Source organism: Salvelinus sp. IW2-2015, linkage group LG36, assembly GCF_002910315.2.
Source record: "Salvelinus sp. IW2-2015 linkage group LG36, ASM291031v2, whole genome shotgun sequence".
Classification (NCBI taxonomy): Eukaryota; Metazoa; Chordata; class Actinopteri; order Salmoniformes; family Salmonidae; genus Salvelinus; species Salvelinus sp. IW2-2015.
In genome coordinates, this window is record NC_036875.1 from 9,934,914 (window position 1) to 9,957,341 (window position 22,428).

General features: G+C 43.0%; 1 protein-coding gene across 17 annotated transcripts in view; it reads right to left on the bottom strand.

Annotated features, from left to right (window-relative positions):
* Positions 1–22,428, bottom strand: part of LOC111959312 (bromodomain adjacent to zinc finger domain protein 2B) — an 89,700-nt gene that overhangs the window by 16,321 nt on the left and 50,951 nt on the right. For 11 of the 17 annotated variants that reach the window (XR_011474999.1, XM_023980801.2, XM_023980814.2 and 8 more), the window contains exons 3-17: positions 20,045–20,230; positions 17,000–17,206; positions 15,498–15,659; positions 14,855–15,036; positions 14,385–14,570; positions 12,368–13,042; positions 10,472–11,084; positions 9,861–10,160; positions 3,659–3,719; positions 2,112–2,220; positions 1,700–1,801; positions 976–1,189; positions 788–880; positions 549–610; positions 188–253 (exon numbers count right to left, since the gene is read on the bottom strand). Coding sequence is in view for 16 of the 17 variants with exons in the window: in XM_023980801.2 (XP_023836569.1) it covers positions 188–253; positions 549–610; positions 788–880; positions 976–1,189; positions 1,700–1,801; positions 2,112–2,220; positions 3,659–3,719; positions 9,861–10,160; positions 10,472–11,084; positions 12,368–13,042; positions 14,385–14,570; positions 14,855–15,036; positions 15,498–15,659; positions 17,000–17,206; positions 20,045–20,228 (3,216 nt within the window). In the remaining variant the exon portion in view is untranslated. Of the gene's footprint in view, positions 1–187; positions 254–548; positions 611–787; positions 881–975; positions 1,190–1,699; positions 1,802–2,111; positions 2,221–3,658; positions 3,720–9,860; positions 10,161–10,471; positions 11,085–12,367; positions 13,043–14,384; positions 14,571–14,854; positions 15,037–15,497; positions 15,660–16,927; positions 16,951–16,999; positions 17,207–20,044; positions 20,231–22,428 lie in introns of those variants that run through there. The other 6 variants (XM_070437708.1, XM_023980808.2, XM_023980815.2 and 3 more) reach the window with 3 other exon arrangements.

Sequence of the window (22,428 nt, forward strand, 5' to 3'; positions counted from 1 at the left end):
GAATCCCATCACGGTCTGAGGAGATTTTATTATTCAATGGCACTTTATGAAAATCCAATTAAGCATGTAATAGGAGACATAACTGGAAAAAGTGCAACCACATAATTTAGAAAAAGCCATTGGTTGATTTAGAAAAGTCCTACCAACAGCAAAAATGAATTTTTCTGTAAAAACGCTTTGGACCAACCTCTAGAATCTGCTGCGCTCGGAGCTCCTTCTCCATTAGAATTTGCTGAATGCGCTTGATCTTCTCCTGGTAAAAAGATGGGGGAGATCAAATGAATTAAATCTATAGTCATGCATGTTAGAACAGGGGGGCTGTATAAGTAGTTTTATGGAGATTAAGACAGTATAGCATCTTGAAGGTTAGCATCTTCCCTTTAAAGAAGATTTCAAAGCATTTAACTCTGCTTGAGATCTTTTCACCCTGGAAGAAAACACTCCTGAATGTCATGTGTGTTTGAAGCCTTCCAATCGAAAACACCTTGTGAACAGATGCATCCGAAAATTGAGCTTTTGTAAATTACATGACAATGGCAACTCCCTACCTGCTGCTTTAAAATCTTCACTCGCTCCTTCTGTTTCCGCTTCTCCTCAGCAGCCATGATTGCTGAGAGAGCGAGAGAGCGAGAGAGAGAGAGCAAGAGAGAGAGCGAGAGAGACAGAAAACATTGAGATTAGGGTTGTACTGTGTGGGTTATAGTGTACTTGCTGTGTTATGGTAGAGAACAGGATGGCTTTGTCACCAGAGCAGCTTTCACAGAACAACAACACTAGCGTACTGTACCTTGTTGTTTCCTGGCTTCCTTGGCTGCTCGTGCCATGGCCTGCTGTTCAAGTTTCCTCATCATCTTGATCTGGGCTGCCTGCCGAGCCATCTCTGCAACAAAAGGAGAGATTTTTTTGCATTCATAGTTCTATAGGTTACAGAAGCTTTACAGAAACCTCCGTGATTTTTGCAAGAACTGAACCCACCTTGAGCTTCCAGTTTGCGTAGAAGTTTGGCGTCAGTAGCGCCTGGGAAGTCGGCCTCGCCGACGTTGGGGCGTCGGCCCTTTCTGCGCCTGGACCGGGGGCTCTCGTCACCCGTCCTCTGGTGCTCAGGGTTGGGGGGACGCCCGCGCCTCCCCTCCATGGCCAGGATCCGAGGAATCACCTCCTCCTCGGTCAACAAGCTCCACTGCAAACCCTTCGGCAGGAGAGAGGAGAGACAGAGGAGAGACGAGACAGAGGAGAGACGAGACAGAGGAAAAGGGAGACAGAGGAGAGGGGGGAGAGGGGAGAGAGGGACAGCCAGTTAGAACCTTCAATATGACAATACTTGATATATATAATATACACACACATCTTCCCCTTGACTAAAGAAACCATTTTCAAGCTTCAATTCATACATCGTGGAGTTCTTCTTACTCCGTTGTTGTTACATGTGCTCTATCTTGCAAACTTGACTGCTGACAAGCAAAACATTTGGGGATTGTATTAACAGTGGACTAAATGAACAGAATACTAAAAGATAGTGTCTGAGTGGACTATTCCTTTAACTAGCTATTACTTTGTGCACTTGGCCTTGATATGACAAGAGAGCAATAGAACTTCCTGTGAATGTAACGTTGACACATGACATACAGTACTTTAGGCTACGGGTGACCCTGCTCTGTAGGTGGAGAGAAAACGGTCAATAGATAGATTAAACAGTCACCTGGGGTCCTTCTCTGGCTTCATAGAAGTCGCCAACCCTTATTTTTGCACTGAAGCTAAAATTATCGCGTGTGATGTCACTTATTCCATTTCTGGACAGATACTACAAAGAAGAACATAAATGAGGCCTTGGTGAGACAGACGATCAGTGTTAAGTTACAGCAACTTCAAATGGTTTTGGATGTAAATTATGTTTCCTGAACAAAATGAAAAGTGTAAAAAAATATATTTAAAAAACTACTCAATAATGAATATATTATTAAATAACAAATTGTATTTAATAAAATGCATATTTTAAATACTTTAAATTGTATTTGATATGTATTAAATGATACACCTATAAGGATGGATAGAAGAGAGAAAAGACCGGTATAGTAGAGAGGAAGTTCGTGCCCTGTGAGGGAAGGTCTTACCTTCATGACATCAGGGTACTGCCGGATCTTCTTCCCACACGGAGCGTAGTACGCCACATCTCCCTGCAGACGGCCTGTCACATTATGGATACGTGTCTCTCTCTGCCACCTAACATGGAGGGAGGTTTCAGTAATCCATGCACCGGAACACACTCACATTCATTGGTCGGAGATGGCAATACAGTGCAGGACCCATAAATCATTGCAATCACGTACAACACCGTCAAGTTTTGTTAGGCAGTAAAAGACGAGAGACAAGTGCTGTATAAATTGGACTGTATTGTAGCTATGTATTGTATCTTTGAAAGGTCCATGTATGGAAACTTTAACAGTTATTTGTTTTGCGCTACCACCTTTTACAGTATATTTTCATTTTACATAATCCTCTGTCAGCCAGAGTTGTTAGACTCTCTTTTCCTTGCTGCCAATCCTTCAGCAGATACCTAGATGTTGTTGAGGTCAACTATCTAAACGAGCCCGCTTATAGCTGTGCCTCTGTACAGCATGGCCAGCATGGCCCTGTATGACTCCAAAAGGTAATCAGACTCTACTGGATGGACATCTGCCAGGCAGAACACCACACTTCTCTCAGTGTGTCTGGTCAGATGGCATCTCCTAACAGAAAAGGCCTGGGGAACACGTCCCAAATGGCACCCTACTCCCTACATAGTGCACAGTGGAGGCTGCTGAGGGGATGCCCAATAATGGCTGGAACAGAACAAATGGAGTGGCATCAAACCATGTGTTTGATGGATTTGATAGGGTTTAGGAAGGGATACTGGGGCAGTGCTGGGTTTAGGAAGGGATGCTGGGGCAGTGGTGGGTTTAGGAGGGGATGCTGGGGCAGTGCTGGGTTTTAAGGGATACGGGATTGCTGGGCAGTGTGGGTTTAGGAGGGAATGCTGGGGCAGTGCTGGGTTTAGAAGGGAGCTGGGCAGTGCTGGGTTTAGGAAGGGATGCTGGGGAAGTGCTGGTTTAGAAGGGATCTGGGCAGTGCTGGGTTTAGGAAGGGATGCTGGGGCAGTGCTGGGTTTAGGAAGGGATGCTAGGGAAGTGCTGGGTTTAGGAGGGGATGCTGGGGCAGTGCTGGGTTTAGGAGGGGATACTGGGGCAGTGCTGGGTTTAGGAGGGGATACTGGGGCAGTGCTGGAGCTGCTAATGTTTGTGTCTGTATTGAGACTGGATGTAGTTAACCCACAACTATCCCTGAACCAGCTCCTCATTTCCTGGCAACTGCCTACTATCAGGCATTGGCTTTGGAGGGAGGGAGGATGTGGTGTGGTTTTCTATGCTCCCTCTAACCACTGTCTTGTTGACAATGTCTCATCACTGCTCTGGAAAAAGGAACCTCACTGGATTGGGGATCCACTATGATTTGGCTCCTTTGAGACGCATTTAGTTATCACCATCCATGTTGTTCGAGGGACAGAGGACATCAGTACACTATCATATCGTACTAGGATGGTGTCAAAACTAACTGCGCCACCTACTGTACAGTACATGGTACCAGTGACCGTCAGAGTAGTGTGGATTGTGTTATAGCTTACCCAAACTGTAGAGGTGTCCGCAGCTCCCTCTCATCTGTCACTCTTCTTCTCTTCCCTGATCCTGGGAGAGAGAAGGGATTTATTAGAATGGACAGATCCACTGTGACCTGAGCAAATGCAGAAACCCTGTCGTGTTGCCAGAGGTGCCCTTACTCTAAAATAAGAAAACCCTGCGTCAATTCAGTTGCCCAGGGGGAAACAGTGTCTCGAAAACTCTACCCACCATACAAGGGGGCCTTCAAGAACATTTCAGACTGTTAGGTTCGATTGAATAAAACAAAGAAACATTCCCCCACGGAAAAACCATAGGGTCCTTTTAACCACTGTTGCTTTTAAAAATGGCACATCAATGCAGGATTACTAATAGCTTGTCAAATTGATCCCCTTATTGTATGGGACACTTTAAATGTGCTTTTAGAGGCCATGCAATGCAGTACTCATCTTTGAAACAAAAGCAATATAGGTCAAAAGAGTCCATATTAACAAAGGAAATGGAAAGACTAACAGTACAGCTAGATAGAAATAAACTGTACCATAGAGGATCAGAAAGACCAAGTGTAATATATTATATAAAATAAAGCTAACTGGATGGAATATTTTTATTTTGATATTATTCATCCTAATCAGACAGGTTTTTTACATGGACGATACATTGGAGATAATATAAGACAAGTACTTGAAACAATAGAACACTATGAAATATCTGGGAAACCAGGCCTGGTATTCATAGCTGACTTTGAAAAGGCTTTTGATAAAGTACGACTGGAGTTTATATATAAATGCCTGGAATATTTCAATTTTGGAATCTCTTATTAAACTGGTTAAAGTTATGTATAGTAACCCTAGGTGTAAAATAGTAAATAATGGCTACTTCAAGTTTTAAACTGTCAAGAGGAGTAAAACAAGGTTGTCCACTATCGGAATATCCATTTATTATGGCCATAGAAATGTTAGCTGTTAAAATCAGATCCAACAATAATATCAAGAGGATCCAGGGCTGAAAAACAAAGGTTTCATTGTACGCTGATGATTCATGTTTTCTTTTAAATCCATCATTTGGATCCCTCAACAGCCTGAGAGGATCTAGATACTTTTTCTAACCTCTCTGGATTACAACCAAATGATGATAAGTGTACTATATAATGTATTGGATCACTAAAAAAGACAACTTTTATTTGAGGACCAAACAATTGACAGCTGAGCCATATAGATTACAAAATAGTTGGGAAGAGTTTGAGGTACCAATTCCAACGGCACATGGTTTATGAACTGATACGCAAAACAATGTCGGATTCAAAACGTATGATGTTTCTATTTAAATTAAGCAAAATTCTTGCAAACAATAGAATGTTATATACAGTATATGGGGGATATAAACCTTCCCAGCTCTGCAGATTTTGCTGCAAAGAAACAGTCATTAGATAATTTATTTTGTTATTAGCCATATGTACAGTTGAAGTCAGAAGTTTACATACACCATAGCCAAATACATTTAAACTCAGTTTTTCACAATTCCTGACATTTAATCCTATTAAAAATTCCCTGTCTTAGGTCAATAATAGTTGAGAGAATGATTTACTTCAGCTTTTATTTCTTTCATCACATTCCCAGTGGGTCAGAAGTTTACATACACTCAATTAGTATTTGGTAGCATTGCCTTTAAATTGTTTAACTTGGGTCAAACGTTTCAGGTAGCCTTCCACAAGCTGCCCTCAATAAGTTGGGTGAATTTTGGCCCATTCCTCCTGACAGAGCTGGTGTAACGGAGTCATGTTTGTAGGCCTCCTTGCTCGTACACGCTTTTTTAGGTTCTGCCCACAACTTTTGTACAGGATTGAGGTCAGGGTTTTGTGATGGTCACTCCAATACCTTGACTTTGTTGTCCTTAAACCATTTTGACACAACTTTAGAAGTATGCTTGGGGTCATTGTCCATTTGGAAGACCCATTTGTGACCAAGCTTTAACTTCCTGACTGATGTCTTGAGATGTTGCTTCAATATATCCACATCATTTTCCATCCTCATGATGCCATCTATTTTGTGAAGTGCACCAGTCCCTCCTGCAGCAAAGCACCCCCACAACATGATGCTGCCACCCCCGTGCTTCACGGTTGGGATGGTGTTCTTCAGCTTGTAAGCCTCCGCCTATTCCCTCCAAACATAACGATGGTCATTATGGCCAAACTGTTCTATTTTTCTTTCACCAAACCCGAGGACTTTTCTCCAAAAAGTATGATATTTTTCCCCATGTGCAGTTGCAAACCGTGGTCTGGCTTTTTTATGGCGGTTTTGGAGCAGTGGCTTCTTCCTTGCTGAGCGGCCTTTCAGGTTATGTCGATATAGGACTCGTTTTACTGTGGATATGGATACTTTTGTAAAGGTTTTCTCCAGCATCTTCACAAGGTCCTTTGCTGTTGTTCTGGGATTGATTTGCACATTTCGCACCAAAATACGTTCATCTCTAGGAGACAGAACGCGTCTCCTTCCTGAGCGGTATGACGACTGAGTGGTCCCATGGTGTTCATACTTACGTACTGTTGTTTGTACAGATGAACATGGTACCTTCAGGCGTTTGGAAATTGCTCCCAAGGATGAACCAGACTTGTGGAGGTCTACAATTATTTTTCTGAGGTCTTGGCTGATTTCTTTTAATTTTCCAATGATGTCAAGCAAAGAGGTGTCAAGCACTGAGTTTGAGAGTAGGCCTCGAAATACATCCACAGGTACACCTCCAATTGACTCAAATGATGTCAATTAGCCCATCAGAAGCTTCTAAAGCCACAACATAATTTTCTGGAATTTTCCAAGCTGTTTAAAGGCACAGTCAACTTAGTGTATGTAATCTTCTGACTAGAGGTCGACCGATTATGATTTTTCAACGCCGATACCGATTATTGGAGGACCAAAAAAGCCGATTATTGGAGGACCAAATTTTTTATGACAATTACAACAATACTGAATGAACACTTATTTTAACTTAATATAATACATCAATAAAAATCTATTTAACCTCAAATAAATAATGAAACATGTTCAATTTGGTTTAAATAATGCAAAAACAAAGTGTTGGAGAAGAAAGTAAAAGTGCAATATGTGCCATGTAAGAAAGCTAACGTTTAAGTTCCTGGCTCAGAACATGAGAACATATGAAAGCTGGTGGTTCCTTTTAACATGAGTCTTCAATATTCCCAGGTAAGAAGTTTTAGGTTGTAGTTATTATAGGAATTTGAGGACTATTTCTCTCTATACCATTTGTATTTCATTAATCTTTGACTATTGGATGTTCTTATAGKTACTTTAGTATTGCCAGTGTAACAGTATAGCTTCCGTCCCTCTCCTCGCTCCTACCTGGGCTCGAACCAGAAACACAACGACAACAGCCACCCTCGAAGCAGCGTTATCCATCGCTCCACAAAAGCCGCGGCCCTTGCAGAGCAAGGGGAACAACTACTCCAAGTCTCAGAGCGAGTGACGTTTGAAACGCTATTAGCGTGCACCCCGCTAACTAGCTAGCCATTTCACATCGGTTACACCAGCCTCATCTCAGGAGTTGATAGGCTTGAAGTCATAAACAGCAGAGCTGCTGGCAAAACGCACGAAAGTGCTGTTTGAATGAATGCTTACGAGCCTGCTGGTGCCTACCATCGCTCAGTCAGACTTCTCTATCAAATCATAGACTTAATTATAACATAACACACAGAAATACGAGCCTTAGGTCATTAATACGGTCGAATCCGGAAACTATCATCTCGAAAACAAGACGTTTATTCTTTCAGTGAAATACGGAACCGTTCCGTATTTTATCTAACGGGTGGCATCCCCAAGTCTAAATATTCCTGTTACATTGCACAACCTTCAATGTTATGTCATAATTACGTAAAATTCTGGCAAATTAGGCAGCCCAAACTGTTGCATATACACTGACTCTGCGTGCAATGAACGCAAGAGAAGTGACACAATTTCACCTGGTTAATWTTGCCTGCTAACCTGGATTTCTTTTAGCTAAATATGCAGGTTTAAAAATATATACTTCTGTGTATTGATTTTAAGAAAGGCATTGATGTTTATGGTTAGGTACACATTGGAGCAACGATACGTACCGCATCGATTATATGCAACGCAGGACACGCTAAATAAACTAGTAATATCATCAACCATGTGTAGTTAACTAGTGATTATGATTGATTGATTGTTTTTAAGATAAGTTTAATGCTAGCTAGCAACTTACCTTGGCTTCTACTGCATTCGCATAACAGGCAGGCTCCTCGTGGAGTGCAATGTAATCAGGTGGTTAGAGCGTTGGACTAGTTAACTGTAAGGTTGCAAGATTGAATCCCCCGAGTTGACAAGGTAAAAATCTGTCGTTCTGCCCTTGAATGTGGCAGTTAACCCACCGTTCCTAGGCCGTCATTGAAAATAAGAATGTGTTCTTAACTGACTTGCCTAGTTAAATAAAGGTGTAAAAAAACGAACAAAAAAAACTGCCAAATCGGTGTCCAAAAATACCGATTTCCAGTTGTTATGAAAACTTGAAATCGGCCATTCCGATTAAATCGGTCGACCTCTAATTCTGACCCACTGGAATTGTGATACAGTGAATTATAAGTGAAATAATCTGTCTGTAAACAATTGATAGAAAAATTACTTGTGTCACACACAAAGTAGCTGTCCTAACCGACTTGCCAAAACTATCATTTGTTAACAAGAAATTTGTGGAGTGGTTGAAAAACAAGTTTTAATGACTCCAACCTAAGTGTATGTACATTTCTGACTTCAACTGTAGCTTTTTGGTCACAGGTCCAGGAATTGCAACATTTACCTGGAGCTAACTCTGCAGATAGTACTACTGGGTGATTTGAAAAGTCATAGTCAGTCAATAATATAAAAATACATTTTGATTTGTTTAACACTTTTTGGGTTACTACATGGTTCCATGTGTGTTATTTCGTAGTTTTGATGTCTTCACTATTATTCTACAATTTAGAAAATAGTAAAAATGAAAGAAAAACCCTGGAATGAGTAGATTGACTGACCTTCATGTCTTAAAGTAATGACGGACTGTTTTTTCCTCTTTGCTTATTTATGCTGTTCATGCCATAATATGGACTTGGTCTTTTACCAAATAGGGCTATCATCTGTATACCACCCCTACCTTGTCACAAATGATAGGCTCAAATGCATTAAGGAAATAAATTCCACAAATTAACAAGGCACACCTGCTAATTGAACTGCATTCCAGGTGACTACTGTACCTCATGAAGCTGATTGACAGAATGCCAAGAGTGTGCACAGCTGTCATCAAGGAAAAAGGTGGCTACTTTGAAGAATCTCAAATCTCAAATATATTTGGAGTTGTTTAACACTGTTTTGGTTACTACATGATTCCATATGTGTTATTTCATAGTTTTGATGTCTTTACTATTATTCTACAATGTAGAAAATAGTAAAAATGTAAGAAAGCCCTGGAATGAGTACTGTAGGTGTGTCCAAACTTTTGACTGGTACTATATATAATTTTAAAACAAAATTGCTTGTCAAACTGACCATATCAAAACAGATATCAAGTAATAGAGCTAGGAATGATTTTTGGGAATGGAATGAAAACTCAAAAGATTGCAGCATTTAGGAAAAAGACTCAGGCTACATCCCAAATGGAACTCTATTTCCCATGTAGTGTACTACTGTTGACCGGGCCCATAGGACTCTGGTTAAAAGTACTGCACTACATAGGGAATAGGGTGCCATTTGGAACGGGCCCTCAGACTGCAGTAGTCACGTGTTCTGAGCCAGCCCAGTGTTTTGAGCTGCTACAATAACAGGTTAAACATATGCCAGCCAGGGTAAACTAAAGCCTCAAATGCTTGCTCTGTGTCATCAAAACAATGACGCAAAACACTTTTAACCAGAGATCTTATTTTGCTCTGAGAGATTAGCTGAACAATGTTTTCCTGCTGGGGAAAAAACCTGCCTTGTTTCCCCTGAACGGGACTGGCCTGGGTGATCTGACTAAGCAAATGGAAGATAACAGTCTGCACTGCCAACAAACAGCTTCAAGGCCCAAGACCAAGTCCTCCCAAATGGCACCCTATCCTCTATATATAGTGCACTACTTTTGACCAGAATAGGGTGCCATTTGGGACATAAACCATGAGAGTAGTACACTGGTTAGAGAGCAGAGCAGAGATGAGATTTCCATTGGTACCTGGTGGAGTGGAGCAGAGAGTGGAGGAGGAGGAGGAGGAGGGGGTGCTGTGGTAGGCCAAGGCCCCAGAGCTGGTCACTATGGCTGGGGTGGGCAGGCCACCGGCTGCCTTGATGACCTGGAGGTTGAGAGGGGAGCAGCTGGCTGAGAGGCCGGAGGAGGTGTTGTTGAGTAGAGAAGAGGAGCCTTTGGTGAGCTTCAGAGCGGTCGTCTCTGCCTCCGGGTCTGTGGTGGTCTCGTTGCGGTCCTTCACGTTGTCCTCAGAGCCGTCCGAGTCGCTCTCCACATTACTCTCAGACTCTGCAGGGGACACCAGTGGGAGTGGAGGACTTGATAAGTCATATCTCAATTAACATTAATCTCACATCAAACCAGACATAGGCAGCATCCCAAATGGCACCCTATTCCTTTTTATTGTACTGCACTATGTCGGGAATAGGGTGCCATTTGTGACGCAAGCCATAGACTCTGAAAACCACAGGCCGCTTGAAGGAAACTCTTCAGAGTATCTACTGAATCTGTATCTGACGAGGCGATGAAGCATTTAAAGAAACACCAGAATGAAGTGCTGTTCCCCCATTGCGTTACATTAACGTGTTCAACTGACTAACCTGATAGGCTGTCGCCGGAATCCTCCTCATCGTCGTCATCATCTTCATCGTCATCGTCCTCTACGGAGTCGTCCGAGTCCTTGCTGTCGGGGATGTCTGACTCTGTGCCCCGGAACAGCTCCACCAGGGAGTGCACCAGATGGGTCTGGTGATCCTTACCCTTGTGGAGAGCCTTGTGCTGGGCCTTGCTCTTCCCAGCTCTGTGGGCCAGGCCTGGTGAGGTAGAGGCCAGGCCTCCGGAACTGTGCTCCTTGGTCCCAGTGCTCAGGTTGACAGGCATGGAGAAGGACGGGCTGGTGGCAGCCAGGAGAGACTTGTTGTTGGTGCTCCTGCTCTGACTGATACTGCGAGGCTTGGTGATGAGGGCTAGGGGGGCATCCTGCACCGTGCTATGGATCACCCCATTGTGGTGGGGGCCCAGGAAGGAGGTGGCCAGGAACAGGTTGGAGTTATTGGTATGCGGAGAAGGGAGCGTGTGACTGCTCAGGGTCTCTGGAGACAGTTTGGGCGGTGGTAGTGACAAGGATGATGAGGCGGCCATTTTCTTTTTCTTCGGGCTCTTGAACAGATCCTGATGGGTCAGTGGAAGAGGGAAGGCCTGTTTGAAGTGCTCCTGGAAGAGGAATGGTTAAAGGAGAGTAGGGGAGAGAGTAATTATACGAGCCGTCAGTCATTTCCATTAATGCAGATTGTGAATGGAGGTGGTAGTAATAAGGAATGCACTTGTATTATTGCTCAGTGAGAATGACAATGAGGAAGAGGGTCTCCCCACATGAAGTACAGTAATCCCTCGTTTATCGCGGGGGTTACGTTCCGAAAATGACCCGCGATAAGTGAAATCCGCGAAATAGAAAACTTTTTTTTTTTTTACAATTAGCAACTATTACATGTATACAAATACAGTGACTCACGTGTAGGCCGTTTCGTCGACATTATGGGTTTAGGAGATGTTCGAAATTACAAGATAATTTGGCCAACTTAATGTAAATTTGCCAAGCTGTTTTATGTACGTACACATAACTGCACGAGACGACAAAATGATAGCACAATTCGTAGCATGTTTTGATACAAGAAGCGGGAGTGAGTTTTTAGCGAATCAGAATGCAGAGCACAATGCACCAAAAAAAAAAAAAAAATGCATTATGAAAATCCGCGAAATAGCGAATCCGCGATAAGTGAACCGCGAAGTGGCGAGGGATCACTGTATATTAAAAACAAGTCCGTGTCGAAAAAGGTATACAATGAACACAAAGCTGTTCGGCACAATCCTTGCTAATTTGTTCTGTTCAGTTGTCCGGGCTTAGCTGTCAACTTCCTTTCTTTGAGATACCTCTACTAAACTCTGGCTGTACTAAAATCCCATTGCAAAGGTCTTGTTATAGATTGACATGCTATCACCACTGTTCAGATTAACAATAATAATTGAATCCTTTGAAAAAGGAAAAATGTTCCATTTTGATAACAACGGGATAGCAACGAGCTTCCTAAAGCATTACGGAGTTAATTGCGTGTCAGCTTTAGTGAAGTATTTCCAATAAAGCTAACTGCATTGTCACTTTCAGTCGTGTACAGGGCGAGCCGACATGAAGCACAATCAAACCGCTGATAACAGTGCTTAGACGTTTCATTTCCTGTGGAGAGGAACCCAGCTGACCTTTTCAAATCTGCACGTCAGAAACAATGATAGTCAAAAAGAAAAAAGGGAGCTATTAAATATCCATATCCGAAATTCTAAGGCGCGTTTGGCAACAAAAGAAAAGTATGTCATCAGCATTACTTTGGGGAAAGACTTCAATCGAATAGTCTGCTTTTAATGAGTGGAAAACAGACCATTACACACATGTACAAAACCATGAAAAGGCAAATAATTTGCATACAGCAGAACACTAGACTCACCTGTTTCAATTTAAAGTTGTTGATGTGTAACAAGGTTTCATCCAAGAAGGTTCTGCCGCCCGCCTTCATACTGTCAGACAGGGTGGGGAGTTTGGGGGAGGCCGTTCGAGATTTGGGTTTGTGCGAGGGCGAGAGGGTGGGTGGTTTTGGGGAGGAAGACAGAGAGGGAGGCTTGGATGAGGTGGACAGAGACAAGGGTTTAGGTGAGGAACTGAGGGGCTTGGGTGAGGAACTGAGGGGCTTGGGTGAGGAGCAGAGGGAGAGGGGCTTGGGAGAAGAAGAGACAGCGTTCGGTTTGGGTGAGGAAGAAAGGGGGTAGGATTTAGGTGAGGAGGAGAGGGAGAAGGGTCTGGTGGGTTGAGGAGAGGATGAGGCCTCCCTGCGTGGTTGTGTGACCAGAGCCAAAGGTTTAATACTGGCCCGCCCTGTCGCCTGGATCACACTGGTGTGTTGCTTCAGTTCTTCCTCCCTGGTCCTGGAGCTCTGGAAGACTAGGGCCATGGACTGGGGCAGCGCTGGGGGCTGTGGTGAGGGATGGAGCGGGTAGTGGAGGGAATGGAGAAAGGCCTCGTCTGGATGTTTCTGAAGCAGAGCAGTCCGGCTGTCCCGAGCTTCCTCGCCTTCAGCGACGCGGAGTTTCTTCTTCTTGGTGTCGGCAGGGCTCTGTGTCAGGCCCTGAGAGAGAGAAGAGGGGGAGGAGGACAGTGTCACGTCAGCTCTGACTCACCCAGCCAACAATGGCAGCCCTGATGGGCAGCAAGGTCGGACACCCAGCACGCCACCCACTAGCGGAGCTGCTTTTGACATTTAACTGAGATTCACATTCATAGCGAGGATCACGGTGTGCTTAGAACAAAGAGGAAAGTGAAACAATTTCAAAAGACAAAACACAGACATGACATGTTAATAAATCTTCTTAAGGCTAGGGGGCAGTATTCAGAAGTTTGGATGACTGAGGTGACTCAGGCCCAGAAGCTAGTATTGGATATAAAACACTCTAAAGTTTATAAAACTGTTAAAATAATGTCTGAGTATAACAGAACTGATTTGGCAGGCGAAACCCCGAGGACAATCCATCCAGGAAATGTTTTGTTGTTGAGGTCATTGGATTTTCCAATGCCTTTCTATGGGGAAGCTGAATTATTAGGACACAGATTGCAGTTCCTATGGCTTCCACTAGATGTCAACAGTCTTTCGAAATTGTTCAATGTTTTTTTTTTTTTAATGAAGAAGTAGTCATATTCTTTCTAAGTGTCACTCGGGTGGACTCTAGTCTTTTGGTGCGCGTGAATGAGAGTGCGCTCCTCGTTTTTCTCTGGTATTGGAAACAGTTTATTCCATCTTAAATTTGATCGATTATTTACATTTTACGGTACCTGAGGTTGGATTAGAAACGTTGTTTGAAATGTTTGGACCAAGTTTACAGGTAACTTATTAGATCCTTTGTAGGCATGTTGGGCGGGTTGGAACCGGTGAGTTTCTGAATCAAACGCGCCAAATAAACTGACATTTTTGGGATATAAAGAAGGACTTTATCAAACAAAACGACCATTCATTGTGTAACAGACCTTTGGGATTGCAAAAAGATGAAGATCAAAGGTAAGCGATTTATTTTATCGCTCTTTCTGACTTTCGTGATGCATCTGTTTGGTTGGAAAATGTTTTATATGCTTTTGTATGCGGGGCGCTGTCCTCAGATAGTCGCATGGTATGCTTTCGCCGTAAAGACTTTTTGAAATCTAACAAAGCGGCTGGATTAACAATAAATTAATCTTTAAACCGATGTATAACACTTGTATTTTTTATGAATGTTTATTATGACTATTTCTGTATTTTGAATTTGGCGCTCTGCAATTTCACCGGATGTTGTCGAGGTGGGTCGCTAGCGGAACGCCTGCGCCAGAAAGGTTAAAATAGTGTACGCATGAGTCCACTTACATGGCTACTAACAAGCCAACAGACAGTTTGACCGTACAAGTGCCTTAAGTCCCAAAATTAACGTGACAATGAAACGCACCTTAATCTTCCTCTTTACGCTCTCCTTCGCCGAGTTAGAATCGTCGCTGTCGTTGCTCTGATCGTCGTCATCGTCGTCTAGGTCATCTGACTCACTGCTGTTCAAGCCTTCGCTGGAGATATCAGAGGAGGACCCTGATTCGCTGTCACTGTTGCTGGACGCCTCCACCAGTTTCTTGCCAAGTTTCTTTAAAACGGGGAACAGTGACGGATTCATTTCAGTCAATAAGGTAGCATAATACCATAGCAAACATCTCAGTTGTCTCAACCCAACAAACTCATACCAGCTGAGGGGAGTCCAACTCAGTTCAGCCATAAACTGTAGCCCACTGTAGCGCATTCACCCTTGTGGGATTACTAACGTTGCCAGATATGTTCACCACAAACTAGTTCCTTTTTGGACTCGTTTTACCTGGAGTAAGCCCTAATAATTATTAGTTGCCAGATATGCATTTGGTGTTCACTACTAACTTTCTCTTTCGTTTTCTCCTTCACTTGGTTCATGTCCTGGTGGCTCATGCGGATCTTGCCACTGCCGTTGTTGGTGCCTTTCAGTTTCTCAGTGTTCCCCTGTGTTGAGAACGTAGTGGCGGTGGTAGAGATTCCCCCAGACACAGTGGAGACACTGCTGCCATTCACTGCTCCATTCACTCCTATGGGCAGGACAAAAACACACTGTTAGACAACTATGCATTAGGAACAACCATTTTAGTAGTGAGTAATGGAGAGGACGGGAGTTCTGGAAAATGATGAGTTATCAGAAATTGCCAAAGCACTTACGAATAGGAAAAATCTCATTATATTAGTGAGAGGATCCCCCGGTTAACATATTCAGTGGTGAGACACCCGGCACCTGCTTACAAACTGAATTATGGATGTACATGTCTTCCTATTGCCTCCAAGGTCAATTAAACATATTTGATATTGTACCTGTGCCCATAAGGACATCATTCTCTTTTATGGGGAAAAGTTCCTTGCTTCATTAAATTGCTTGCAGAGTAGGGAAAACATATGGCAGGAGTGCGTGTGTGTGGCAGGAGTGTGTGTGGCAGGAGTGTGTGTGTGTGTGTGTGTGTGTGTGTGTGTGTGCGCGTCCGTCTTTCTGTCCGTCTACCTTTGGCAGTGGCTCGTCCGTTCTTGCTGGGGGTGCGGGCCTGGAAGGGGCTGGGGTCGTGGCTCTGCTGGAGTTGGGGTAGGAACATGGGCGGGAGCCCCAGGAGATGTGGGAAGAAGGCTGCAGCTCCACGCCCCTGAGCCTCAGCTGCCCTCCACCATTCTGGGGTGTAGAGGGAGAGGGGAGAGAATCCATGCGAGACTGATTTCACAGTTATACAGTCGTTTAATCCATCTCTGTGATGACACACTGTTTCAGACAGTCAGCGTTTTTGCTGTTCAACCTTTCTAGTTTCTCTTTGAACAGAGATCTCAGCAGATGACCAGTGCTTTCCACTGACTGATTTCATCCCCTTTTACTGTAAACATGTTAAGAATTTCTAAATTAAAAACAGACTATATGAGCTCATCCCAGAGGATGGCTCCACATTTGAGCTCCATACATGCTGGATATTTCACAGCTGCAAAAACACAGCCTTGCAGAAACGCTTTCCTGTTAAAATGGCTAAAAGCAATTCAAAATGGAGCCATTCACGCTTTATGAAGTTGAAAACTACACACTCCTGATTCATTTGTGATTCTAGACTAGTACAACAAAATGTAATGTTTTTTTGTTAAGAACATTACAATGTTTAAAAAGTATAGTTACATATTCACATTCTCCATATACTGTCTACTGTTCCTGAAGACTAACCAAAACTATTTTCCTCTGAGAATGACAGCAAAACAAAAAATCATGTAATGCCACAAAACATTTAACTTCAAAAGTGTGATGGTGTCCAATCCTTTTTTCTCTGAGGTCAAGGTGGTCCTGTGAACCTTCCCAATCTATAAACGTCACAGTCTGAATGCTGCCTATTGAACTGATGGACGATACCATAAAGGTAATGCATGCTAGCTGGGCTCTTTGTGGGAGTTGGCTGAGGCTAACCACACATTCTGGGAGCTCCCCGAAGGCAGAATGAACTGATCAAATGACTGTGTTTGTGTCCCAAATGGGACCCTATTCCCTATGTAGTGCACTATTTTTGACGAATGGGCCTTGGTCAAAAGCAGTGCACTATATAAGGAATAGGTTGCCATTTGCGATTCACTGTGTGTATTACTGATGCATTTACAGCTTGTAAAATCCCTAACTAAACCACTGATTACTAGGTTTAAAAACTTAGGATAGTGTATCCACTTTATTAAGAATGCTACTCAATGCTACCCTACCTGGAAAGGCTACCCTACCTGGAAAGGCTACCCTACCTGGAAAGGCTACCCTACCTGGAAAGGCTACCCTACCTGAAAAGGCTCCCCTACCTGAAAAGGCTCCCCTACCTGGAAAGGCTCCCCTACCTGGAAAGGCTCCCCTACCTGGAAAGGCTCCCCTACCTGAAAAGGCTACCCTACTTGAAAAGGCTATCCTACCTGGAAAGGCTACCCTACCTGGAAAGGCTCCCATACCTGGAAAGGCTACCCTACCTAAAAAGGCTACCCTACCTGGAAAGGCTACCCTACCTGGAAAGGCTCCCATACCTGGAAAGGCTCCAAGCTGGGAGTGAGCAGCCAAGGCAGCAGACATCCCCAAGGACCCCAGGCCTCCAAACTCTGAGTGCCCTGAGCTGGTAGTGTACAGACCAAACGCTGGGTGGTTGAAGATGGGAAAGGCACTTGAGACCGTAGACATGTTGAAATGATGATCGCCCGCCGCCCGAAACAAGTCTCCTAGACGAGAAGTAGGAAGACGACAAATTGAAGTGTGCGTACGATTTAAATAAAATATACATAAGCCATGTAGGTGAAACACCACAGCAAAATAAATGTATCCGTATGAAGTCTCCTTAAGGATCGGTTGCAACATCCTCTGGTTGAAAGAGAGAATGTTTTATGTGTTATCAATACAGACACTGGTTAGTGGGTGTAAAGGAGAAAGACTCCCACGGATTCGGCTTGATCTGTTCAATCACGCTTTAGTAAATATGAGACATGGTTGTAAGAGGCTGTTGGGATTCTATTCAGAGTGAGATCGTCATGCATGTTTAAAGTGCCTGGGGCTATTGCTCGGGTTTGAATATGACTATCGCAATAAAAAAACATTGCTTCATTAACATTTTGCAGAATTTTGTCAAAATAAAAGTAAAACTGCATATGGTTTTGGTGGGCGAAAAAATGACAAAGTAGGCCTATTTGCAAGGATGTTAATTTCATGTATTTTGAAATTGGCGCAGGACATTTGGTCAGCTAATAATGCAATCCTACATTTCCTCCTCCATGCACCTGACAGATCACTGCTGCTTCTCCACTACTCTCTGAAGGCTGACAAAATAGAGAGACTGTCGGAGACACTGAGTGCATCAGTGTGAATGGGACATTTTGGAACATTAGAGTGCTTCTTTCTGATCACTTCTTCCCAGGACTCCTGGGAAAACAGTGGCAATTGTTACTGAGCGGACTATTCTAGCAACAACAAAAAACTACAAAGAAAATTAAATGACTTTAATATTCACACAGTCTATGTCCGTGTTGGCGAGACGAGCCACGTTGTCCTCTCTCACAGTCAGATATAGAGAGTACCGAAGTAGCATATTTCATGGAAACTCAATTAGTGCCACAGCCATGCAAAGAAGCCTGTGCATGCTGTTCGAACAGGCAGTACCATGTGCTAGGTGATGGGCATGAATCAAAAACATGACTGAACACATTTCCTCATAACATTACTAAATCCCTCAAAGAAATAAAAAAAACTCAACCTAAGTCTTAAAATAAAATGGACAATTTATTTTAATAATTCAAAATCGAAATATTATTAGCCCGTTTATAATGACATACGGGTGAAGACTAAACAAAAAAGCTCAACTCTTTATATACACATATTACTGGTTATAGTTGGCCGAAATTGCATGGCTACTTTGCAATAGTTGGCCAACATTGACCTAACATATCTCCAAAAAATTTAACGTGGGGGTCTTGTAACGCTCCATTACGGATCCCTCTTCTCACTTTATGCATTCTACATTGAAGCATTTATGGTCTGCCACTGGGTTTGTGACTGGTCTATAAACCCACCTTCCAAGCAGCTCGCTTACAATTTACAGCATGTGATTTCAGCTTTCCCATTAAAATAATAAAAATATAATACATTTCACACACACAACCATACAAATGAAAGTGCCTAATACAGATAATGGTAACTATAAATTGAGAATTGTCATCTCCACATTAGCTGCAGGTAATTCCTGTCATTTTATTTCCCTAACATTTTAGTATTGTTAAGATAGTAACTGATGTAGGCCTAAATTATGTGGAGATATGTTAGTTAGGAATACACACAAGTTTGCCATGAAAATGCTAAATATTAAAGTGAGTTCAGTTACTTGCCTGTCAATTCTAATCAACCAACATATACTTTTTGATTGCATCTGTGACCTTAAAAGAACTGTACCGATTAATTCCCTTATCATCATCCATTTCACTGCCAGATAAACCTCGAGTTCAGATTTTCAATCAAGCCCGTCAGTGGAACAACGTATGAGCTTAAAGACAAATTTTCCAATCCATTATCGATTCAAAGCACTATGAAATGAAACACCCTTTTCCCCATTTCAACCTAAACAGGTTAGTAATCTCCGAAGCCGATTGAGAATTTGTAGCTAAAAATTGCATCGCAACAATCTGAAAAGTACTACGTGAGATAACTGTAATTGAATGAATGAATACCATAAGTATAGCATGCAAGTGTAATTCAATCACTTAGAAAGTGTGACCAACACACTTTTATCTTTACTTTGCTTTCCAAAGTGTGTGTGGGGGGGGGGGGGGGGTATCTCTCAAAAGAACTCAATTCGCTTTATTCTCAGAACCGCAACGTGACTTCAGAGGTGCCACTGTGCCTTCGACATTTAATTCCAGCTTTACGTCCAAAATAGCTTATTTGGAGGAATCTCTAATGGCTTCTTCATTGTAACAGCATGAGAGAAACACACATTTTTGGCAATTCTTCTCAAAAAAAAAAAAAAAATGTTTTCTCTTTCATATCACAGTTTGTGAGAAATTTACATTTCATTTTCTGGTCAGAGTAATCTGACTGTTTATGCATCACCGTTGCCCGCCGCATAATGGCTTTGACCACAATTAGTATTCAGAGAAAACATATTAAAGGCAGTGGCAGCAGCACTCTCTGGGGTGACTGACAGACCCGTCAAATCACGACTGAACTGGAGATTGTAAAGAGAAATCCAAGAGGGTGCGCAACATTCTTAAACAGAGAGGGTTTTTAATTGTCGGCATTCATTAATTCAACATGTTTTTTTTCTTTCTACTCAAACAGTCAGGAAATAAAAAGTGAGAGACTGGCTAGAAGACGATGCTTTTCTTAATGATCCCTCATAACTAACACTCAGGAATGCTCTGTCCTTGTTTAATTTGCAGTCGGAAAATAATCAAATATAACCAGCATCAAAAATATTTGTATTGTGTTTATTTTTGCAACCAGTGTGTTTGCTTGTGATGTGATTCATCTGTGCATCATTGTGTGTGTCTGCGACAGAGAGAGTCTGTACGTACCACAGGTGGTGAGAGGGGAACCCAGGGTGGCAGGGCTGGGGGTGAGACTGCACTTGAGGGAGGGCGTCTTGGCCAAGACAGGGGCAGGGGCTGGGGAGTAGACGGCGGAGGAGACAGTGGAGGAGGTGATGTGCAGGGAGGACGGGGCTGACGATGGGGAGGCCAGCCGCTCTCCAGACTCCATATCTGTCAAACACAATCCAATCAACACACTTACAAAAGGCAAGGGAAGAAAAGAGTAGGGGGGGAACTAAAAACAGGCACTCCCACCACACTGAGACTCCCGCCCTCGCAACATGTGAATTACCCCCTGAACAATATCTCTGCTTAGCAAAGGCCACTGGCATGAGAATATCCTAAACGAACCCGCTGAGGCTTTCACTGAGGCAACAAGGAAAATATGGAGAAGTATTTTATCACATATTACGGACACACACACACACACACCACGTGTACGTGCGCACGCAGGAGAGAGAGAGAAAGAGAGAGAGGAGAGAGAAAGGCCCTCCTGGGTTTACAGGAGTGTTCACAGCTCATTTATACGAGACGTAAAAATTGGTGCCACTCAAGACTTGATTGTTAACTCAAATGTTAAACCTTTAACATGGACGGTATTCACAGGAATCGTTGAAGTCATTCACAGCTCACGATGCAGCAGACTTTCCTCTAAGTTCTACAGTTAAAACACTGGTGGCTCCATTCCAAATCTTCTCCTACGGTTAGATTTGAAGAGAGCTATCATGAAGCCATCTCTACCAATCCCCATGTTGACACAGACCTCAGTAGCGCTGCCCAGCATCCAAATGAAGACGTAGACAGGCCGATTCTTTAGAAGTAGTCTTTCCTGATTTCATCACCACCCTATATATCCCAGCTTGTAGAGTATTTATGCCACTGAAAAAAATCCTCCTTTTAAACACACGCTTCCAGATTGTTCTTTACAGTCTTAGCTTCTTTGTTATTGTATCATTACACATAAACAATTTTCTATATCTCCCCCGGTGACTGTCCTCTGCAGCGGAGGCAGCTAGGCCTGCTGGTGATTACATCTGGGAGACAAAGCTATCCGCTGAATATCAAGTAACGTCCCTCACCGCCTCCACAACACTGATGAGACGACACAAATGACATGAAAGCTACAGCCGGGCGCCACCGGGAAAACCACGCTGCAGTGTGTGTTCGTGTGTGTCCATATTCTAAATCAAAAGCCTTAAATCATAAAGAAACAAATCTCGCATACCTATTCTTTAAGATAGTACTTTTTTTATTCCTGAACTGCATGAAGACTGAACAAACCAACAAATGCATTTTTATATAAAACGGGGTAGAAGGTAGGCTAAATGATCAAATTAAATATTAAATGCTCTGAATGAGAAAATACTAGATTGTATTTAAATAGAAGTATGACTTACACATTTAACACACACACGCACACTTAATCTTTCATAAATGTCTGCCCACTTCTCCATTAATATAATGGAAACGTGAAACGTTGCAGAAATGATTTCCTCTTGGGCAATATTCATTTGTGCAGCACAAGACAACGGACGTGTGTCTCAGGGGCTTCACTCTGTCAACAGAAAAACAGTCTCCAGAAATAATCACAGAAACGGGTGTTTCCTTAAAACAATCCCACAAACCTCATTACTTACTAAACATAACATTTGAGGGAATTGAAATCAAAATATGAGAAACAGTCTAATGCACGACGGCATTTTCTGCGTTTAAGAGGCCAATCTTTCCTTAAATGATATTAGAATGGGATTAGCGGGTAGAATTAGCTTGATTTTATTAGGTGATTAACGTGCGTGTCACAGGGCTGCAGGTATTGCGGCTGCTATAGAACCACCTCCACGTGAGCAGCTACATTCATTTGACTTGGGAGTGTGCATGTGCAACCCATCTTGAGCCCCTGACAGCATGCCAGACATGGCAGTACACACGACACACAGATTCCTAACATCAGGCAGCAGATCCCATAGAAGTAGCCATCTATGCTAATGTGAGGAGATGATTTCCAGGAGAAATGGCTCTGTCTGAATCAAAGACACGTTCTGCAGATATCACCCCTCGCACAATGCAGCTGCCTGCCTGGGGTGCCTGCCATGCCGCCAATAAAAAGTAATGCCCCTTCCGTCAGACAAATTGATGTGCTTGTAAAACAGACCCTTTGTTTTTCTTTAGGAAAACAAAAGTGCATGTCCTGCACACCTCCAAATGCCACTGATCACTGAAATGACATGAGATCAGTAGGCATGGTGTTTACAGTGGGAAATGAAATGAGATCATTAGGCCTGGTGTTTACAGTGGGAAATGCCATGACATCAGTAGGCCTGGTGTTTACAGTGGGAAATGCCATGACATCAGTAGGCCTGGTGTTTACA